The sequence below is a fragment of the Drosophila gunungcola genome, unplaced genomic scaffold, assembly GCF_025200985.1.
Source record: "Drosophila gunungcola strain Sukarami unplaced genomic scaffold, Dgunungcola_SK_2 000095F, whole genome shotgun sequence".
In the NCBI taxonomy this organism is placed as follows: Eukaryota; Metazoa; Arthropoda; class Insecta; order Diptera; family Drosophilidae; genus Drosophila; species Drosophila gunungcola.
The window spans coordinates 40,742-62,766 of NW_026453257.1; the positions used below are offsets into that span (position 1 = coordinate 40,742).

The 22,025-nt window shown below is 40.2% G+C and overlaps 5 protein-coding genes across 7 annotated transcripts in view; 2 read left to right on the forward strand and 3 right to left on the reverse strand.

The window, feature by feature from the left end:
• Positions 1-22,025, forward strand: part of LOC128265124 (uncharacterized) — a 190,890-nt gene that overhangs the window by 26,876 nt on the left and 141,989 nt on the right. The gene's annotated exons all lie outside the window — the stretch shown is intronic.
• Positions 759-22,025, reverse strand: part of LOC128265129 (uncharacterized) — a 175,897-nt gene continuing 154,630 nt past the window's right edge. Inside the window, exons 2-5 of one of the 2 annotated variants that reach the window (XM_053000957.1) lie at positions 5,677-5,735; positions 3,180-3,547; positions 1,701-1,900; positions 759-1,312 (exon numbers count right to left, since the gene is read on the reverse strand). In XM_053000957.1, coding sequence (XP_052856917.1) covers positions 837-1,312; positions 1,701-1,900; positions 3,180-3,547; positions 5,677-5,679 — 1,047 coding nt within the window. In that variant the 5' untranslated portion in view covers positions 5,680-5,735 and the 3' untranslated portion in view covers positions 759-836. Of the gene's footprint in view, positions 1,313-1,700; positions 1,901-3,179; positions 3,548-5,676; positions 6,046-22,025 lie in introns of those variants that run through there. The other variant, XM_053000956.1, reaches the window with a different exon arrangement.
• On the reverse strand, positions 7,152-10,346 carry LOC128265131 (uncharacterized). The gene is made up of 2 exons (XM_053000959.1): positions 9,916-10,346; positions 7,152-9,065 (listed from the first exon to the last, which is right to left on the reverse strand). Exon 2 carries the CDS (start codon positions 9,063-9,065, stop codon positions 8,199-8,201), a length of 867 nt encoding a protein of 288 aa, XP_052856919.1. The 5' UTR covers positions 9,916-10,346; the 3' UTR covers positions 7,152-8,198.
• Positions 10,749-11,660, reverse strand: LOC128265132 (uncharacterized). Its single transcript, XM_053000960.1, has one exon. It carries the CDS (start codon positions 11,503-11,505, stop codon positions 10,903-10,905), a length of 603 nt encoding a protein of 200 aa, XP_052856920.1. The 5' UTR covers positions 11,506-11,660; the 3' UTR covers positions 10,749-10,902.
• On the forward strand, positions 18,854-21,511 carry LOC128265122 (uncharacterized). The gene has a single exon (XM_053000942.1). The coding sequence runs from the start codon at positions 18,886-18,888 to the stop codon at positions 20,632-20,634; it is 1,749 nt and encodes a 582-aa protein (XP_052856902.1). The 5' UTR covers positions 18,854-18,885; the 3' UTR covers positions 20,635-21,511.

The window sequence follows — 22,025 nt, forward strand, 5'->3', positions numbered from 1 at the left end:
CTGCATCCGTGCATCTCCGCATCTCGGCACACTGCCACACAAATCATAATTTTGTGACCACTTTGTGCGGCATCGTGCCGTAATTGTTTGTTATTGCTGGCTGTTTGGTTTATGGCCGCGATTACGTGAGCAAAACATTGTAGCTTCCAATCAAATCAAAAGGAGAGGAGAGAGTCGATTGATAGTCCAAGGATCGGTGGCTTTTGGGGGCTCAACTGGCTCATTGACAAAGTCACATATTGCACATTTGATTCGATTGGCTTGGCCTGGCCTGGCCTGGCCTGGCCTGGCCTGGCCTGGCCTGGCCTGGCCTGGCCTGGCCTGGCCTGGCCTGGCCTGGCCTGGCCCGTCTTTAAATGGAGAGCTCGAGAGCTGAAGATGCTGCTTGTTGCTGAAGTTGCTGTTATGTGATCAGCGATCAGCTTTTGGGGCAGAGGAAGCTCCTTTTCGGAGGCAAAAGTCATGAGGCTCAACTTTTATCGCATCTATAAATACTAAAACACTATAAAAATGCGATTTTGGAAAAGCTGCTGGCTTATTTTTCCGTACAAAAAACGTAATTAGCGACTTATCCAAGCATATTTGTATACTTAGTTTTTCTTTGTTACGCCAAGTATTTGTGTTGTGAATCTTGATTCGATTTTAGATACACATATCTTAGGGACTAGGTACTACATTTCGTTGTGATACCACGATATGTCTATGTTAACAAGTGTAGTTGGTAGTTTTCCCCCAGTCCAAAGAAAACGCATTTCATGTTCGCTGCAATAAATATTCGTATTTGTAGGTACATATAGATTAAGAAAACAAAAAATTAAAATCATTAAACTAGACCACTAATTCGCCTTGACTTTGCCGGGCTGACCCAGCGATTTCTTCACGATTCTCGAGCGCTCCTCTTGCGAATCTCGCTTATAGAGTCTCAAATGAGCGGGAGCTGGAAAGGCGAGTGTTTGACGGTGTTGGATGGGTGTAAAACCTCCCTGTTGCTGAGGACTGTGCTCCCTGATCAGGCGGAGTACCTCCCAGCTGGGAATGTACGAGTCCAGCAGCGATTTTGAGGACCGACCGGCGAACAAATCCGGTGTGGGATCCGGTTGCGATGGCCGGAATGGTCTGATCCTCTCCAATCCGCCGGGTCTTCGAGTCGTAATGCTCACAAAACTCGGGGGATATGGGAATGGAATCCGTGGTCCATTGGCATAATGTCGTTGAGCGGGCGTGGCAGGGGCGTAGGCGAACTGCTTGGACTGTTGAACCACCAGAGGTTGGGGCACTAGCAATTTGTTGGTGGGTCTACCCGGTCCCTGCACTGATAAAAAAAAAGGAATAGTTAAAATAAATATTCAAAAGTTAAGATTTGATATCTTATGTTATTTATGTATACTTTAAATACAAAAGCATAATATTAAATGCAATGCATAAATTTCATAATTTAATATTAAAATATATAAATATATATACTTTCTATTACTTTTTTAAAATGCATTATATTTAAGTTTAATATGGTTTAGATTTAAATAAAATTGTCAGATATTAAAATCCATTTCGAAAATAGTGAAATTAAATATGAAAAAAATAATTAAATAATAATAATAAATATTTAAAGTAACTATAAACTTCAATGGATGAAAATGTAAGCGAGAATATTTAAATTGATTTCGAATTTACAATTTTTTTTTTTATTTTTTTTTGTTTACCAGTTTTGGTGAATCCATATACAAAAGGTTGCCTGCCATGGGGCGGTGGTAGTGGGCGTGGCACTGGAAGTGGCAGAGCATTACTCGTCACATATTGTATACTGTTTAAGCTCAAATCCAAATCGTATGGAACTATGGGTTTCACGAATCGAGTAGGTGCCGGCGAGGGCGTGGGAGTGGGCGTGGCAGTCGTGGGTCCACTGTGTGACAGAAAAAAAGAAAGGGAGAGGAAAAAAAAGCAAATTAAGCAACTACTTAAATCTACTTAAAATAACAGCAATCTCGTTTCCTCCATTTGTCGGAAGCCGATTCAATTGTGAAGTGAAATGCTGCCATTTCAACACTTTTAGCCACTAACTAAGTAATTTATCCATCTTAAATTGGGTAGAAACGATCGGTGGGCCCAAACAAATTAACAGCTTATTTCTATCGCCCCAATGTGACTAGCATTACTGTTTCCAATTCCCAATCGCCAAGCGGCAATTTTGCACGTCAATCAAACAGTCAAACTAACTAGTCGTCAATCAGTCGGCCATTAGAGGGTTAACCATAGCATGCGGGGCATCGTGATCTCTGTGGTTGAGGGTTAAATTAACTTTGTCGTTGACTGGCGCACAAAGCATGTTAATGTTTAATATATTTATTACTAAGTGGCTTCTGCTGAACGAGAGGTTTAACTGTTGAAATTAAACCCATAAAAAAGTTTACCCGATTTTTAATATAAACTTATTTGAACTATGTTTTCTTTTGTTAAAATCAAATTAACTATGGATCACAAGCTAATTGAACAGCCTTCTTCATTATTTGTTTTCAAAAACAACCCATATTATTTTTTTTGTTCTTTAGGGTTGGGTATTATAATTTCACTGAAAAGTTTGCAACGCTGATATTTCAAAACTAATAAAATATATATGTTTTTATTCACCGTCAATAAATCTTTCATTAATTCTTAAATTAAGAATTATTGTGGATTACTGAAATATGAAATTTGGACAAGACTAACACATTTCAAGCTTGAGTTCTCTTAAGTCCGGTTTTTTTAAACAAAGCACATGTTTTACTTTTTATGAGTGTAGGCAAAACTAGTCTCGTTGTTATCGGGATAAAGTATCCAAAAGGTACATTTTTATGTTGCTGTTATAGAAAATAAATATAAAAAAATTGTTTCAAACTATAACTTTATTTTTTTTAACATAGGCATATTTATTTTCCCCCATATCAAAGCTTTTAATATTTGTTTTTTAAGTTTGTACGCTTTAAAGGTTTTAAAACCTTTTGTATTAAGTCTTTTTCATTTGAAACTTTAAAGCCTCGAGCTTTGAGCTTTAAGTAGTGAAGCTTGAAGCGCACATTTCAGCTTTCAACCTCATCGTGCTTAACAACCAAGCTTACTTTTGGTTTTAGCCAAAGCTTGAGCTAGTTTTAAGCCCTTTTACACTTGAGCTTGGATTATAAGCTCCTTCGGGGAGTCCTACTCACACATAGAGCACACCAGGCAGGTGGGCGGGAAAGGCGTAACCCGAACTGAGTTGCTGGTGCTGCCGTTGCAATTGCCGCAGCTCCTCCAAACGCTGCAGCTGCTCGAGATTGCGCTCCCGTTGGGCGGCATCCTGGATGTAACTGGGCGGCAAACTGGCCGCCACATCCGGTCGCCATTCGTAGTGATTGGGCAGGAGGGGCGGTCGATTGAGGTCCAGATGCTGGTGCTGCTCCTGCTCCTGTTCCAAGTCCTCCAATCGCAGGGGCAGTGGTGAAGTGTCGTCATCGTAGCCAGGAGGAGGTGGTGATAGGACACCTTGAACACCAGCTACAAGGCCGACGGACAGAAGGAGCAGTTGACACAAAACCTGTTGGGTAACACAAATAAAAGTGAGACAGACGATAAGAAGGGTCAGTTAGTTGCTGTTCGCGTTTTTAGAAAGTACTCTTACTTTTTCAATTTTTCATTTACTTTAATATTTACATATGTGCTAACAACGTGTTATGTCCACGAATAATACATTGGTTTATTTTTTATAAGATACCTGTAAAATTTTATATATATAGCTGTCATACAAATTTCAAAAAAAAATTTCATAAATTAACAGCAAATGCGCCTTTGTTGTTTTAAAACAAGTACAAATTTTATCCGAAATACATATTTTGTTTTTAGCATACACGCCAACAGATCGACACATATTAGTTTTATAATATATTACATTAATTTATCACTGCAAGGGTATATATATATTATTATTATAATTTTTATACAAATCCTATTACTTAAAACCAAATTATATAACTATAGCCTGACCTTCAGGCGTAAATCTCTTTAGCGGCAAGTGTATTCGCAACTTAGCTCTTTGAATTAATTGTGTATTTTTGTTACTTCTGCACAGTGTCTGCCTAGTTGGTGAAAGGTTTTTAGTTTCGCTGCGGCGCGAATGGGCCACGCCCATCAGCGCCTATTGATGCGTTTAATTAAGTTTGACCATTTTAATATAGCTCAGAAATTGCAAAAGGGCGGAGAGGGTACTCCCCCAGTTTTTTTTTGTTTTCTTTTTTTTTTTTTTTCTTTTGTTGGCAGTCGAGTGGAAAGATCAATAGATACAGCAGATATTGTGGGGCGAGACAAATTGCGGTGTGAAATCTGTGCAGGCCAAGCCCGTGGGTGGGACATCCCCGTTTTCCAACCAACATTCGATTTTGCACCTGCTGGCGAAGGCCACTCGACTGATAAGCCACTTGCAGAGCGGCCTTTCTAAAAAAAATCTTCGTTCCGTAACTCTGCAAACTTCGAAAACTCCGAAAACTCTGACCAAGCAACTTACGACCATTTGTCACGCGACGAAGAAGCATTCCAGTTGATGTGGCAACCGCAAAACTAGTTGCTCTAGCCACTAAGTCACATGCGTGCCCCAGTTTGGAGGCCTCTTTGAAATTATTTTTGGCGGCCCCGTGGTGTCGGCTAATGATCCCAACCAGGTCAAATAACATAAGACTTAAGACATAAGACACAAGAAACAAGATGCAAATGGAGCTTGATTGATGGCTAAGAGAAGCTAATGGAGAGCGCATCGTTAACATGCGTAATTTGCGCCCCCCTTACAGCGAAAAACATGAGCAAAAACTGACCACACATAGTGTAAACATGGTTAAGACAAAACAAAAAACAAAGAAAAAACTGATAAATCGAAAATAAAAACTAAAGACTCAAGTCACAAACTTGGCACAGGGCCAGCGCAAAGACTTTGCTTAGATCTGCTAAATGCAGTTCAAGTTTAACGAGGTTCTATGGCAATGCCAGTTTTTCAACTTACATTTCTTGATAAATGCAAATACCCAGCTTAGAGTGGCTTTTCCTTTTCAAATTCCCCAAATGAAAGTGAATTGAACCCAGCCATATTTCTCCATTAATATATCTTGCTTTATCCCAACTTTCCCCCTTTTGTCTAAGCCAAATAATAATACCACTGGTGACATATCATATCATTAATCAATGCGCGGACCATGAAATTGTCTCATCTTGGGCTCATTAGAGCTATTTTGTTTTCGAACAACTCAATCACACATTTTCTCTCTTTTGATGTCTAAATATGAGTTTATGCAACAATCAATAGATTGTTTTTTGACATTACTATGTCACTGTTAATTTCTTTATCGGTGTGTAGGATATATTTTTAAATTATTTTAAGATCTTTAATAACCTAAATTAGGGTCTCTAAACTATCAATTAGATGTTTTAACTTCTTAGATTCCTTTCTTAACTTCCTATTTAGTCATTCGATATGTCTTCTATTAACTCACTATTTGGCAATGCCATTCACAAGAATTTTCAACTTAAATTTCGTACATAATACACGTTATATTTAATATGTAAATTATTAAGTTACTGTACAACTTAGTAACACACTATTTCCAATCGAATTATTTGATCTTTCTGCTCGTGATTTATCCATTTGAGATGCCATTCCTTTCTGGTCGCTTACATACGCACCATGATTACAGTGTGTCCCGTTTATGGTCGCCTACGCTGATGATGATGATTATAATAACTTTTCGCCAAAAATGATGATGATGATGATGATGGGGCTGCTTGACCGCCTTGATCCGGCTGGATGTGGATGGCGATGATCACTCCTTCGAGCGAACCAGCACAGACAACATTCACCAGTTCGCACGAATTACACTTGGATGGATACACCAAGAAACACAAAAAAAAAGTGAGCACTAAACTAAAGCCAGGTCGTCCAAGAGCCGAAAATAAAAATCTAAACTGAAAACTGAAAATGAAGTCTAAAGCCAAAAATTAAAACCGAACCGTACGAACGACGAGCGCTGAGGCGACTGCAATGGCGCGAAGCTCTAACACGGTGTTTTATAGTTGAGTTGTGCCTTCGCCGCCTAATTCTCTCGGGTCTCGAGATTAGAGACTCGAAAATCGGAACCAAATGGACGGCATTCATTGGCTTTGGACTTAACGTGGCCACCTAGAGATGCAGATGAGCGAAGGATGGATGGAACACAAAGGCGGATTGGATCCGTTTAGAGCTGCGGCAATTAATTGAAAAGGAAAGTAAATAGCAGCAAGCTTAGTCGCTCAGTCGCCGCTCAGTAACTCAAATTGAAATCATTTCAAATTCAATCAGCAACAAGAAAGCGAGCACACCGCCCAGCCACAACAACAAATGCTAATTTACGCGCTTTAAAGTGTTATAACAACGTCGGACAAGTGAAGCACACACCCCAGTCAGCCAGTCAGCCCAATCATTAGTCGAATGCCCACTTCGAATCCAAAAAACTTTAAGACCGGGGCATCGATAACCGCTCATTTCCGCAGCCAAAACGCTGCGGCAAGTGGCTATTTTCAACCCATCATCCAAATTCCATTACAAGGGATTCAACGCCACGGGGCGTCCTCCACATCATAGTGGATATATCATCGTCATCGCCGTCGTCAGTGCATCGACGACATGTGGAATGGTCGGTTGATTGAAAGTGAATTGTGGCACTCAGTGCGCCGCGTAAAATGCCCCTCGAATTGCGTTCAATGCTCTAACGAGGTGGCTAACCGAATATTTGAAAAAGTTTCCCACAACTAAATTGGGCACCAAACGCGAATTCTTTAGCAAAAGATTATTAAGCATATCGCTTGGACATTATCTTAGCCAAGGCATTGAAAGCCCTATTTAAACCGTTCCTCGTAACTACATTGGGGCTTAAACGCGAATTCTTCAGCTAAAAATGTTCGAGCTTGTACAATATCTTTTCCAAGGCATCAAATAAATAGGCCTACCCAATAAAATTGTATTTGATTTTATATATATATTATTTTTTTTTATTTATTTATGTTTTTTGTTTGTATCTTTCTCACGCTACAAGTACAAAAAATAGTTAGTGTTACATATTAGAACATTATTAATTGTCTAAAGAAACATATTTGAAGCACATTTTTAACTTTTATATTTAGTAAGAGTAGATGTGTGTTGCCATAGTCATTGTTTTGCGGTGAAAAGATCAAAGGCCTTTGGGCATTTGCTCCACTTAATGCGGCAAGTGAAAGATGCTTTGGGCTTAGCCCCTTTACTTACCCATTTCAAAGATCTGGATGACTTCGAATGAAGGCAATGAAAGCTTTATTTCGATTTCGGCCGGTTAATGCCAAATGAATTTGTCAAATTGTGACAATTAGGAGTAGACAGATGAAATGGCTGGCGGCACCGCTGACGCAACTCCCATGTTTTTGAGGGGGGCATACGCATATAGTACTGTGTAGACTGAGTGACTCTGTTTTCTCCGCTGAGCGTGAAATGGCGTCTTTCTTGGTCACTTTCACGTAAGCAGCAAATGTTAGAGAAACAAAAACAATGGCCCTGCATTCTGTCCGAAAACCGAATGACCTTCGGTTTTTGGGCTTTGGGCTTTGGGTTTAGGAATCCAGCTTTAAAGATAGTAGCAGGTGTGTTTTTCTTTGCTCACTACTGTCCCCCACTTTAGCTGCTGTGCAAATAAACAGTCTAGATGGAAGGGTACGTATGGGTTCCATTTGGGTTTATTTGGGTCTCGTTGGGTTGTTGGCACATCTACCACGGATGGTGTGAAAACGAAAGGTGGAAGCCGCACGCCGAAGAACGACGCCAGTGACTCAACTAAAGTGGAGTTATGTAAATTTAATGGAAAGCAAAATGGTCTTAAGTTTTTGCTATTTGCCATACGTGAGACAATTATTATGAGTTGGACTCTTTTTATCTCTCATGAGATTGCAACACAAAAAATTTAACTTATTATATGGATATATATTCTCGAGAAATGTGATTTACAAATAAGTCAGAATTTGTTCTGCGATAAATTGATTACCTTATTAGCATTTTGCTCGTTTAAAAAACATGTATATAGTATGAATAATGTTAGACAGTGTTACGATTTATTCAGGATTTTTTTACGGTTAGCAACAAAAAAAAAAACTAACAATTCTAGAGGCAATTTGTGTGACTTTGGCAGCAGCATATATCTTATAGTTTAAGGTCTGGCCCTCAGATACAAATGGTGACCATTGCCGGCGGTGGCTTCGTGGCCACCGGTTAATCCCATCGTGGCGGCCGGGAAATACTCGTTGAGGTTTAGGGAGAAAGTAGGCGTGTAGTGTTTGTCCTTGGCCTCGCGATTGATGCGATAGCTGTTGCGGAAACCGGCGGCGGTATTAATGGAACCCCCCGTGGCGGCGGCGTATCCCGGGAGAGCTCCGTAGTTCGGCTGCTGCAGGGCACTTAAAACGGCGGCTGTCCGTCCGCCAAAATCCGGTTGTCCGCCGGCGGAGATTCCGGCCGGAGATGCAGCCGCAGCGGCCGCAGCAGAAAGATACGGAGAAATGGGCACAATAATGGGACGGGTGGGGATCAACTGAAGATACTGGACCGCGTTGCCCGAACCATCTTGGATGGTCTGGGCCGGCAGATACTGCATCAGCATGGGAGTGGAGGGCAGACTGGCCACACTCGGTGTTCCGCCCGTTTGCATGGGCGTGAAATTGGTCTCCATTTCGGGCATCTTGTACGAGGGCTTGAACGCCGGATCCGTGGGTGCTGACAAGACCTGGTTTTGTTGAAGCTGATTTTGAGCCAGGTTTTGCTGTTGGACCATGTCATAGCCACTGGCGTAGGCACTCAGCGAATTCAGGTGCGCCTCCTGTTGCAGCTGCTGCTGCTGCTGTTGTTGCTGTTGCTGCTGTTGCTGCTGCTGTTGCACCTGTTGTTGCAAGCTATTTGCCGATTTGGAACTCTTGCCAGCTATTTCGGGACTCGAGACAGGGGATCCCAGCAGGAGGTAGGGAATCGCTAGGAGCTGCAGCAGGAATAGGTGACAGTGGATGGGTCGCTGGCACTGCATCTGCAGGTACAAAACATTCATATAGAGATGATAAATTCAAAAGTAATAAAAATATGAGACAGGGGTGCTCAGCACATTTAAAAAAAATCAAATTTCATTTGGATAAGGATGTAAAAACCTTGCAATTCATTTAAAATCTTATAGAAAATGCTATTAAAAATACACAACAAAAATTTCATTTGGATTACTGATGGAGAAAAAACTCGTGTTGGAGTGCATCACAATGATTATATTACAAATTATTTAGATTATAGCATAAACTGATTTATTAAATTAATTTTTTTAATGCTGACATGTTTGACAATTGATAAATTATTCTTCAATTCAAACAATATCTACTCCGATAAGTCATACAAATTATTGAGCAACATCTATGTACCTAACCGTTTTTGCTTAAATTGAAACGTTTATTTTGTTGGTTTAACGGTAACAAGATATGATTGTCTATTTATTCATTGTTCTTCAATTTAAACAAAATCAATTCCATTTTATCTTTCTATTCTACTTATTTAGTCCGAAAAGTCTTAAAAATTAATGAGAAACACATCTATTCATTATAACCAAAACCAAGATAAAATAGCATAATTGTTTTATTTTATTAAATTATTTATTTAATGCTAGACATTTTAAAATTTTTTCTTAAAATCAAACTTTATTGTTTTAAAACTGATTAAATAACATATTTATTTCTTGGCGGATTAAAAAGTACAATGTTACTTTCTTTAACTGGAACTACACATACAGAGTATCTTATTTATCTTATTTCACTTGGGAACTCATTATTATTTGTATGGTCTTTATATTTTGTTTAATTTTGTAAACACAAAAAAAAAATATTTAGTATTTTCACCTCGCCTGAGATTCGCTTGAAATTTCAATTTTAGTTGGTAGCCTGGAATCACTTGTACTTTTCCTGTCGAGCGACGCGCTTTGATTAACACGGCTGCGTTGCAAGCTCGGCTTTTATATCGCTTTTTAGCAAATTTTCCGCAATTGGCCACTGGCTGCTGCAATTTTGGCCAATGTAAAACACGCCAGCATTTTGCTGCCACTTCTCTGGAAGCATATTTGTGTGCGGCATTGTTGCGTGTGTCAGCCTGCTCATGTTGCATGTTGCATGTTGCTGCTGGCTAGTTGATAGTTGCTGGTTGCTAGTTGCCGCCGTGCCGCTTTTGGCCACGCTTCAAGTTCAAGTTTATGGACATCGATAGCACGCGCAGCTACAGCTTTGGTTTCGTTTTCGATCGACGACTACTTGCCTTTTGCTTTTTATTGTGATCCGCGCTGGGTTCCGTCTTCCGAATCGCCAGGCGTGGGGGCGTGGCACTTTTTGGATCTCGGAGGCAGTGTCCCGTCCTCTTCCGCATTGCCATATTACAGGCACATGGCTACGGTTAAACTTGTTTTCTTTGGGGCTGCCAGCGTTTTTTTTTCCAGTTACCTGTCGCCAATCGTCAGTTGTTTGGCAGTTTCCAGTTGGATTTACTAGTTCATTTCGATAAAGCAACCATGGGATTGCACCTCCAAGTTCAGTGATTTATAATTTCCATTACCAAACGCTAAGCGAACGTGGTTAATAAGCCCTGTCTTCAGCATAAAAACAGCATCTTTAAAAACTGAGGGGTAGCAATCATAAAATACAAGTAAAATAAACATGTGTTTATAAATTAGGTTCTTAGGAATACTTTGTCCAATATTGTAAAGTTAAATTATTAATTATTTTCCCACTGTGCCCAGTAAAACGCTTTTAGCATCGCTTAACCCATTAATTTAGCTATTGACTCGAGCTCAAAGTGATATTTGCTTGCTGGGATTAGGGTGAATGGTCACTTCCGATTCAGGTGGCGAAGCTCTGGATGCTTTCGTGTCTTTGCGGCGGTACAGTAGAGCCTGGCTGGAGTGGGCCAAAGACCAGTGAGGAGCAGTGCCGATTGAGAGAGCGTCGCCAGTCGAGCAGGCCGCACTGGAGCTTCTGAGGCAATGCGGTGGCCCAGAGTGTCAGCCACAGCAGACCGGCGCCAATGAGGCCGGTGGTGAGGCCCAGGGTCCAGTACTCGCAGGCCATGAAGGTCTGCTCCTCGACGGCCAGAGCCTGGAGGACGCCCACAATGGCGCACTGGCACAGAGACTCGATGCGATGCCACAGCTTGGTCAGGGTCACATCGAGCACCAGGCAGCAGACGCCCGTTTCCAGGCAGAGCGCGGCCCAGGAGGTCGTCGACCGATGTTCGCGTCTGCCCCTCAAATGGGACTGGTTTTGAGCCTGGGCACTGGGTAGGATCCTCACCGCCTGCAGCAGGGCCAGCACGCAGGCCGAAAATAGCCAGGCGCCCAAGAGGGGCGCACTGCATTCGGGTGATTCGCGGAAGTAGTAGTAGTACGAGATGCCCAGCACCGAGTGGATCATCACTGCCATGCCCAAAGCCGTAAGTCCAGCCATTTCAACAGGGGGTCACCTTCGTTTCCAGCAGTCCACAGTTCCACTTCCACTTCCAGGAGTCGGGCCGAAAAAGCTTTTTGAATTCCGAAACTAAACTGACTTTTTAGGCTTTAAAACAGGGACCGAAAAAAAAATGTTTTTTTTTTTTGTTTTAAATTGAAGCAAAAATCAACACTACAAAAAAATACGTTTGAACCCATTAATTTCTTATATGTTCCAATAATGTTTATTTATGATGATGATTTTTTCATACCGACTTTAAAAAATTAATGCCTGAATGACTGTTATTTGCGAATTCTTTGATAACAGTTGTTCAAGACTTAAAAAAATAATTGATTAATATTTAATGAGTTGATAATAATTATCTTAAGGCTTATAACACAAATTTAAAATAAAACTTGTAACTGTTACGCGTTCTCCAAACTGATACTCTGACTGAATTAAAAATTATTATTCGTTTTCAAATCCACGGTAGGAGCCGAGTCGAAAATCTTTTGATTTACGAAACTAAACTTATGTTTTCTTCAAACATTTTAAGCTTTTTTACTCAAACGTAAATGGCTGAGTTCTAATTTTAGTTTTTGATCATTTTAGCTTTAAAAGCGATAACAATAAACTGGCATATAAGAGACCCACTTATTTTTTGGGATATCTAAGTCAAACACAGTTGTAAAATTGTAATTAATGGTGCAGTACTAAACTGTTCTATGACTTTGTTTCTGAATATCTCCATATTCCATTCGTTTAACTATAGAATTCCTCTTTGTGCAATCGCAGTCACTGTCCGCGTCACAGTTGGAGGAATCACAGTTAAGGCGGTAATTATGGCCACAAGTCAAACTGGCTTCGATGTCAAAGCCTCGTTTTCCTCATTTCCAGTGGGCTCATTACGTGAGGCAAGTGGAAATGGGAAATGCACTCAAAAGTGGTCAGCTTACTTTCATTTTTCTTTGGACAACTGAGCTTTGTATTCAAGCTTTTGGAGTTTAGAGTTTTATATTGTTGAATGCCGAGCTAACATTAAAGCTTTTCTAGATCTGTAGGATCTTGGCTAAATTTGAGATTAAAGTTTTACTGCAAAGAATTAAGTTATTATTGTTCGATTTCAAAATAGTAAACCTCGTAAAATCAGTTGAATAATGTGTGCAAATGACTTTTAAAGTTTAAAGTTTAGTTAAAGTCATAAAAGCTTTAAAACAACAGACAAAGAAACAACTTCTTTGCCACGATTTTCTTGGCATACTTTGAGGAGCCAACACTCTGAGCTGCAAATGATTCCATAATCCTTGGATGCACTTGCTCTCCTCTTCTCTTCACCACTCGAGATGACAACCCAATCCTGCTCCGCTTGCTCTGTCAGCAAAGTCATAAATCTTCGACTCGCCGACTAAACTTGATACATCAAAATGTTGGTCAAATTAAATTTCTTGGGCCCCGCCCTGCATTTTCGTCGATTTTCCTTGAATTTTCCCTGGGAGCAGCTGCCAAGTAATTCGTCAAGCTGCTTTCTTCTCCTCCAGCGGCTGTGTGTTCCTTCAGCCTTATCTCATCTTCTTCTGGGTGAGCATTGTTGCCCCAGCTGCAGCTCCAGCTTCAGCTCCTTTTTGCTGTCCAACTGTCTGTCTCCACCACCTACTTTTCACCCCCTGTTCACCCCTCTTTTTCACCCCCTTTTGGCTGGCTTTCATGTCAACTACATTTTTCTTTTGCTGTATTGCTTGTTGTGTGCGCTTTTTCACTGCTTTAAACCACCTAATGGGTTTTTTTTTAATGCAGACCTGGCTTAGACGGAAAAGCGCAAGGGGTGAGGCTGTGGAAAATGGAAAATGTAGAGTGGAGAGTGCAGAGTGGGCGGTGGTGCCTTGGGGGCTATTCATGCTGCAGCTTTCTTGCAGCTTCATTCACAAAGACTTGCAATTCATCAAATCTCGTTAGCCTCGGCTTTTATAGAAAATCTGCAGCTGCTTTTGCTTCTGCTTTTATTTTCGGGATAACCACCCTACTACTACTCACATTCAGCTGCCACGCCCACAGACACTGAGTGGGCGTGGTGCCCACAGCACCGATTTCGCAGCCGTTTCTCCATTTTGCCATTTTGCAAAGCACCCAACACGCCTCGGCATCATTGACTGGCACAAAGTCTTTAAGGCAACTTTTGCTTCGCTCTTATGCGCTTAACTTTAAGGGCTTTCGCCCCCCCCCACCTGAGCTGAGCTGAGCTCCTTCTCCTTTGAGCTAATGAACGTGTGTGTCTCCTGAAATGAAGTGGAATCCTTGCAGCTGCAACAGGCCATTCTGGCGAGCTGCTCTGCTCTACTCTGCTGGCCTAACCGAAACTAAGCCAAAGACCTGAAAAGGAACTACAATGAACGAGCTGCTGGCCCAATGCATTTTTAATGCCACCCAACTTACATGTACCCTAAATGCATCTAAGATCGAGGAGAATGGTGTTCTTTAGGTTTTGTTGCCTCATAAAATTTGCAAATTGTCACCAGTCTGCGATCTAAAAGAGTTGGAAAGAGCCTTTCTAAAGCCGGCGCTGCGAAAAAGAGGTTTCAATTGTTCTAAAATATAATACGTAAGGAAAAGTCAGTTGACCAACCCTTGTTAAAATTAAAACAAATACTACTAATTAGTTTTCAACCATAAGCATATACTATTAAGTATTGCGAATGAAAAAAGGACTTATAAGGGTAAATATATTTTCAAGAACTTAACTGAAGAATCAAACACTGTTTTGCGAACTGGACTCTCTCTTTTTAAGTCAGTTTCAAAAAGTTTAAAATTGAAAACATAGTAGTTAACTGTAAGCGCAAGTGTTAATTAATGTGGACGAAAAACGACCTATATTTTCATGTAACTCGACTGCAATACCAAACTTTTGAAGACTAAGTGTACTTAGCTCCACCCTTGAACAACACTGTTTTGCCAACTGTCCAACTCTCTCTCTATCTCAGTCAGTGTTGGACAGGTCGTGCTGTCGATGCCAAGTGTTGGCAGAGCATTTGGTAAGCACTTTGGCTAAGTGGGAGCAGGCCAACCCAGCATTTTTCGCCCGATTTCAGCAGCTGCTCCTGGGCAAACCCGCTTTCCACCTCCGAAATCCCACTTCAGCCTGCTGGGCGCTCCTTCATTTGCTGCCTCCTGGCAAAGTGCCCCATATCACGCACTAACAAACATTGCAGGGACCCCAAATGCATTCAATTAACAATTTCCCCGGCTCTTAGTCCTGGGCATAAAACTTTGCTGGCTGCTGGCTGCTGACTGCTCGGATGGTAAACTGGGAGCAGGAGGCGTCGGTGGCTTTTAATCAAAAACTTGCATTTGCCAAGTGGCAGAGCAACTTTTTGGGCCAAGTTTTGTGCGGCGCCAGAAGTGGGTAAAGTAAAGTTCTCCAAATTGTGACGTCGACAAAAGTCAAATCGTGCCGACTAGCAGCACCCTGAAGTCCTCACACGTTTCACTACGCTACACGATTGCAATCAGGGGTTCAAGTTTTGGAATACAAACTGCAATGATACCGTGTGAAATGGAGTACCATTAAAATTATAGCAGGAAAACCTTATTTTTAAGTACCATTTTATAAAAACAAATTATGCAAATGGATATAATATATGAATGAAGAAATATAAATGCATATATGATTCTCTATGGTATACAAAATTTGATATATTTCTAATTTAATTAAAAACCTTATAAAATTAATTTGAAACTATAAATTTTTAAAACGTTGAAAATAGTGTACTGTATGCAGAAGAAATAAGAATTTAGTAACCATTAAATTAAATACCATTAAAAACAAAAAAACAATTTTAAATTAAGCAAAAAAGTTAATGATGCTAACTCTAAAAATTCCTTAAGTTGATATGCGTATATAATTCTCTCTATTTTTTTTTTTTTTTTGTTTAAAGATTGCATTTAAAACCTAGTGAAAATATTTGAATTTCAATTCAATTATTCCAAAAATATTCTATTATATGCAGAAGAAATCAAATTTTCTTAACCACCCGGATTATTTTAAGTCCAACCTCAATTCTATACTTCCTCGTGGCAGGAACAATTCCAGACGATGTCAGTCGGCAAGTGAATGCCGTAAATTGCCAGTACTCTGGGAAAATTCAAAGCGTTGCCGAGAAAAGAGCGAAACCAAAGCCAAACACACCCGAATGCCAAATGGATGGAGCTCCACCTTCAGGCTATCCCCATGCCCATCCCCGTGCCCCATTCGACATTTTCTCCTCCTCTGTTTACCTTGCTCATTCCAAAAAGGACGTGTTTGCAGGACGAAGAAAAGGAGGAGGGGCTCTTGCCATTTAGCAAAAGTAATTAAGCGTCGATGCGTTTCATTTGTGTTACTTTTCTGGGCAATTACGGCGGAAAGTTTGCAGTTTTTCAGTACCATAGTTGCACCACACCAAATGTTCCATGTTAATTGTAGACCCCCCGATAGATAGATAGAGTGGTGAAAAAGTTTCCATCTGCTGCCGAGAATCGATCCCTAAATTTATGGATTGTTTGTGTTGTGTTTCATATGGAGCAACAGGTGAGCGGCGTCCTGAACTATCCCGACACCCATTGCAATCTGCCATTATCATTATGGACATACAGTTGCGGTCAAAATAATAATAGTCTTCTAGCTTATGCAAGTCGTAATCAAAAATAGTTTGAAAACAAACAAAAAATCCACATAAATGTATAATAGGTATATATTTTTTAAATATTAAAAACAAAAAATTGATAAAAACAATAAAAACAAAAACAAATCCTTTTTTAAAAATATTTTTATTTCAATACAAAGTTCAGATTTATGGTTATTTTTTAAAATAATTATAAAATAATTTAGTTTAAAATAAACAGTTTTTTTAATCATTCAAAAACTATAACTTCATTAAAACATTTAAACATAATTGGGTAATTAAGCCTACAAAGAATACGAATTTTAAACTTTTGGGTATGAAACATTTCTCAACAAGACGTTTATTAAGTTAATACCACGAAAGTATCAAAATAAAACTTATGTGTTTTGAGAGTTTTGAATAAAATCTTTAAATACTTTAATATTGTCTGTAATTTATTTTTAAAACACACTTATTAAAAATGTTTAAATACCGTCTTTAGTTTATTTTAAGGATACATTTATTAAAACTCAACTTTAAGTTTTTTTTTTATTTTTGGGTGTATGCTTTTTAGGTTCCACTACCATTATTTCGACCGCAGCTGTAATCATCATCGTTGTCGTTCGGGGCAGCAAATTACCAACTTCCGGGAATCCCTCTGGCCACTGCAGTGTGCAAAAAGTGTTTCTCATTAAAAAGTTGTTTCACAATTTTATTATCCGGTCGCTGTTGCCGCGGTAGTGCAGTGGCAGTGGTAGTGGTAGTTGAAGTCATGCTCATCGGCGTCCTTCAGGTGCTGGCTCATTGTCACGAGCTAAGCTTTTAACCGGGGTGACAATGTCAATAAAGCAAACTTCGCACCCGGCCAAAAGCCCTGTGGCACGCGGCACGAGGCACCCCCTCATAAAATTATTTTTAAATTACTTGTAAAAATAACAGCAGCAGCAGCAGCAAAAAGTTCAAATAAAAGTGGGTATATATAAAAATAACAGCGAAAAACAGAACAAAAGCGCTTACGATGCTCAGGGGAAAACCGGAATTATCGTTGCATAGTTTGGCGAAAACAATTTTCACAGAAATTAAGCTTTCAGAAGTTTTTCTCCAGCAACTAAAAGAGTGGGATTTCGTGACCCACTCACCTCATGCATATTTGAGCGTTTCATTAGCAGAATCCCAAATGTGCAATGGCTTTGGTTCCTTAGGTGAAGATGAGGTGTCCTCAACAAAATGCTGGTACGAGGGAAATGCGAAAAAAGCGGGAAACATTGGATAAATGGGGGTTTGATTAATAGTGACCTGTTTGGGTAATACCAAATAGTTATTGTTGTTGTAATGTATATACATTTTTATCACGAGAAAGAAAATGTTATTCGTATTGTTAGTATTTTTATACCCTTGCAGAACGTTTAATAATTTCAGTCAAAGTTTGCACCGCAGTGAAGGGATATTGCCAACAATATAAAGTATATATATATTCTAGAAGAGTCGTTCTAGCCATGTCCGTTCCCAAATATAACATATAATTATAGATCCCATCGAAATAATCGGAAAAAATATAAAAAGAATTTAAACAAACTTTTTAATTTTCAAATTATGGTAAAATTTGTTTTCAATATTATGGTCATATTTGATAAAAACCGAGCGACTACATCATATGGCTCTTAAGGGAAGGACAGGAGTATTTAAGCAAATTAATGAACAAAAATTTATAACTTTCTATTTTATAATTTTTTTTTCAATTCCTTGGAAAAATAATAATAATAGTTTTATAATTTAGAACTACAGTTTTAATTTTAATTATATCGGAAAACGATAATTTATAGCTGCCATAGAAACGCTTGAATAATTCAACTGAACATCAAAGTTTTTTAACAATCGAAATTAAATATAAATTTCGACTTGTTGAAGTGTCCTTGAGTTTCTTGTTAATAGCTAATTCTGAGCTTATTCATTTCTAGGCAATTGATAAGCAACAATTGACACACATGTTAAGGGTAAATAATGATAAAAAACGAATGTTTTTGAAGTGGCTAAACTCAATTCTAAGGAAACAAAAACTGTATAAGTCAATCTAAAAAGTAAGCAATGACAAAACCAAATAAAGTTTATTGCTTTAATTCCGAAGCAAAGATTGTGCCGTTAATTGCATAGAAAAATTAATATTTTTTACAAACAAGGTTTTTAAGGTTTTTACTATCTTAAAATCGATAGAAAGTAAACAATGATAAAAAATAAATAAATGATGATGGTGATTAATCCAAAACAAAAGAGTTTGCGAAACAACAACCTCAATTCTAACATTTCTAAAGATTCTAGCTTCCTAATTATACTTAAACCTAATATATTAGTAATATCTTCTGTTTTCAATAGATTCGTTAAACTCTGAACAAGTTAAATTTCAGTTAAAAACAAATGTTTTTTTCCCTTGTTTGTGACCAGCTCTATCAGTTTTACAGCCACCTATACTTTTCCGTAAATGGGTATGCACAGCCCCCAACGTAATCGAAGAAACACCAATTAATTTATAATCATATTTTGCCATTGGATTGGGCCCACTAAATTCGGTTGTTTGATAAAGCCAAAGCCTGTAACGCTGGCGGTCATAGAAACGCTGGCGGCCTGAAGGCGGTTATTATCATCGCAGTCGCAGCCACTCTGGCAGTGATTAGATTGCGTTTACCGGGTGCCGGGCATTGGCATGGGCATGGGCATGGGAATGGGAATCTCTTTACGAAGTTGCCTCAGTACGCTTTCGAGCAGCATAATGTCAACAAGAGGTGCCTTTGCCCGCTTTGCAGTTTTGGTAACAGCGGCGGTCTTTGCACTGCTCCTCCTTTTGGGCGCATTACAGCGCACGGATGATCTAAAGCCCACCACTGCCTTGGGTAAATATGGAGGTAGTAGTGAAGTAGTGATGGGTGCAGGAGGAAAGGTAACACCGCCATCTGTTCATCATTTGGAGGAGCCCATAAAGGAGGAGCTGGTGCGTCAGTTGGAGCAGGAATTGCCCGAGGTGAACTATAGTTTCTGGTACCATTGGGCCAAGCCCATGGGCTACAAGGCGAACAAAACGTGTGCTCCATATCCCGATCCCCTAGACTTGCAGCTGCACAACATTTACTGGCAAAGTTTTGTGAACTCCAATGTGACCTTTCGTTTGTATGCTGCCTATTTGGACAAGAGAAAACCGCTGAAATTGCCCACGGTGAGGATTTTGGCCACTGCCAATCAGATTGGCGACGCATTTCCGCCCACCCATTGCCAATTGTGGTTTGAGGGCTATCGAGAGCCTGTTTTCGTGGACGTTTCCGAATATCTCACTGTGTGGGTGAAGGCGTGGGGCTTTAAACGAAATTTAAACTACCCGCACTTGTTGAGTTGCCCCGTGCCCAGGCACCTGGCGGCGATGATTTCAATGCCAAAAACAGTTTCGTTGGTTGTCAAACGTTGCGATAGGGCCAGTAACTCTTTGAGGGTTAACCAGGCTGAGTCACCTTTGACCTCTCAGAATGCCACCCAAAAACTCAAGAATCAAAATGCAACCCTGAACTTTGGAGTCTGCGTCAAGGGTTTCGACTTTCCCTATGTGGATTTATCTGAACGATTGATCGAGTGGTTCGAGTTGCAGAGATTATTGGGTGCCTCGAGGATCTATGCCTATATGTACGATGTGCATCCGGCGGTTCAGCGCGTTCTCGACTATTACCAGCGGACGGGATTCCTGGAGCTGCGACCTTTGACCTTGGCCAATGGAATGCCCCGGCTGAGGCACTACCAACACATGTTGCTGCAACAGCGAAAGCTGGAGAAGCGGCTCAACGAGCTGATACCCTACAATGATTGCTTCTACAGAAATCTGGATCGTCACGATTATCTGGTCAACGTGGACGTGGATGAGGTGATAATGCCCAAGGGTGAGAATCGCAATTGGCATCAGTTGGTGCAGAAGGCGCATGCCATGGATACTGAGAAGGGCGGCACATGTGCCGGTCGCTTTCCCGCACTGTGCTTCATAAACTCCTACTTCACCAAAGTGGTTGCCGAGTTGAGCAATCACGAGGAGCAGGCCATTGCCGGCGAGCTGTTTGTGCTGCAGCATACGCAGCGATTTAAGAACTACTCCCTGCCCGGCAGAGCCACCAAGTGTTTCCACAATTCGCGACTTTCGTTGACACTACACAATCACTTCACGCTTAAGTGGCTACCCGGTGGCTGTAATCCGCGCACCCTCGAAATTTCGGTGGCCCAAATGCAGCACTATCGCGAACCGGATGGGAAATATAACTCAACCGATCTGGTGGAGGATCGAACTGTGTGGAAGTTTGCCGGCGAACTGCGTGCCGCTGTGGAGTATGTGTGGCTTCATCTGGACGATGTGCTGCTGGCCCAGTTCAGCGATCCCGAGGAGCAGCAGCAGCTGGAGGACTCGCTCGACCAGGACGGCGAAGAGCTGGAGCGGGAGCAACAGCCGCTCCAGCAAGTCGTCCAGGTTCCAGCGTTGCCCGAACCTTAGTTTTAGTTTTGGTGATAGTATTTATTTGTGTTCTGTACTTGATGGTTTCTGGGCTGCAACGATGCTTTCCTTAATACATATGTTTGTCCGTCTGATAATAAGTTTTTCAGCTAGGGGTATGAAGTTTGTTTTCAACATTTTTTCCAAACCAAACACATTTCAAGTGTGCTTTTTACAATTTTGATACTGAACTGATCTATAGTTTGTTTGTCCGTCTGATTTGAACATTTGTATATGGACATTTTCAGGAAAGTTCAATTTTCATTCATTCATATATACATATATCTAAAAACAACCATAAACAATAAGATATTTTCGGAACAGTTTACGCTCTATTTACCCCACGCTCACATGCCTACTTATTAATTTTAATTAGAAAATTGACTCACGGAACCAAAGGAGTATTGGGCATTTGATAGTCGAAAAACCGACTATATACATTTTTTTTTAATTTATTATTTGTGACAAATATACTCACTTAAAGCCTGCAAATGCAAAAAAAAAACTTATCCATCCATCATACTTCAGAAGTTCAGAGTGTAGTTTTTTTCAGCTGCAGTGATAAGCATGGAATTTGCAGTGATTGGTTGCTCTAGGACTTCAAAAAATCTTATCTACGGGGGAAGTGGAATCGAAACGTCACATCTGCGTCACTCCGCGAATCTTTCGAAAGTTTCATGGGTGTACACCATCTCATTAAGTAAGAACACAGTTCATTAAGGCAGGTAATACAATATAGGCAAAGTCACAGAGCGGAAATTGGATTCCGGTGTGGGTTATTCCCGGGACCTGAAAACAGCACTGCCTAAGTTTGTATATAAAATTAAGGTCAATTCTATGGCACGCATAAAATTGATTGATCAGCGAATAATAGAGAAATAATAAAGACAAAACCTAACTTGTATTATCTAATCGATTATTTTAGAATTTTAATTAAGAACTCTACAATCAGAGTATCTATGCACACAGATCTCTTTCTTTGGTTATATATTGATTTCTGTCATATATGTATGTAGCTCTCTCACAGTCGAAGCTAGTCAAAAAAAATTGCCCATAGCTGACGTACGAATTCGGAGTATCAGATATCAGCTTTGCAGATACGAATACGCGAATATGATAGTCATGGAAGAACCTGTGAAAAATATTCCAGATACAGTGGCCGTAGAATTGCCCAATTTCGTCAAGTAAACCCAGTCATTACTCATGATAAGCCTGCCGTTTATGTTGCTGTTTATACTGTTGCTCTGCAAGCTTATCAAGCTCTGATATCTGAGTTTGGTTTTAGTGGTTTAATTAGTGGGTGAGAATGAGAACTGCTTCTGACTTCAACCCACTACCCACTTCACAGTGAGCAAAATGGCTTATATAGTTCAAATATATTAAGAGATATC

What these genes read in the sequence shown, in the direction of transcription:
- LOC128265131 (XM_053000959.1), bottom strand. Translation starts at nt 9,065, where the DNA reads ATGCAGTGCCAGCGACCCATCCACTGTCACCTATTCCTGCTGCAGCTC.
- LOC128265132 (XM_053000960.1), bottom strand. Translation starts at nt 11,505, where the DNA reads ATGGCTGGACTTACGGCTTTGGGCATGGCAGTGATGATCCACTCGGTG.
- LOC128265122 (XM_053000942.1), top strand. Translation starts at nt 18,886, where the DNA reads ATGTCAACAAGAGGTGCCTTTGCCCGCTTTGCAGTTTTGGTAACAGCG.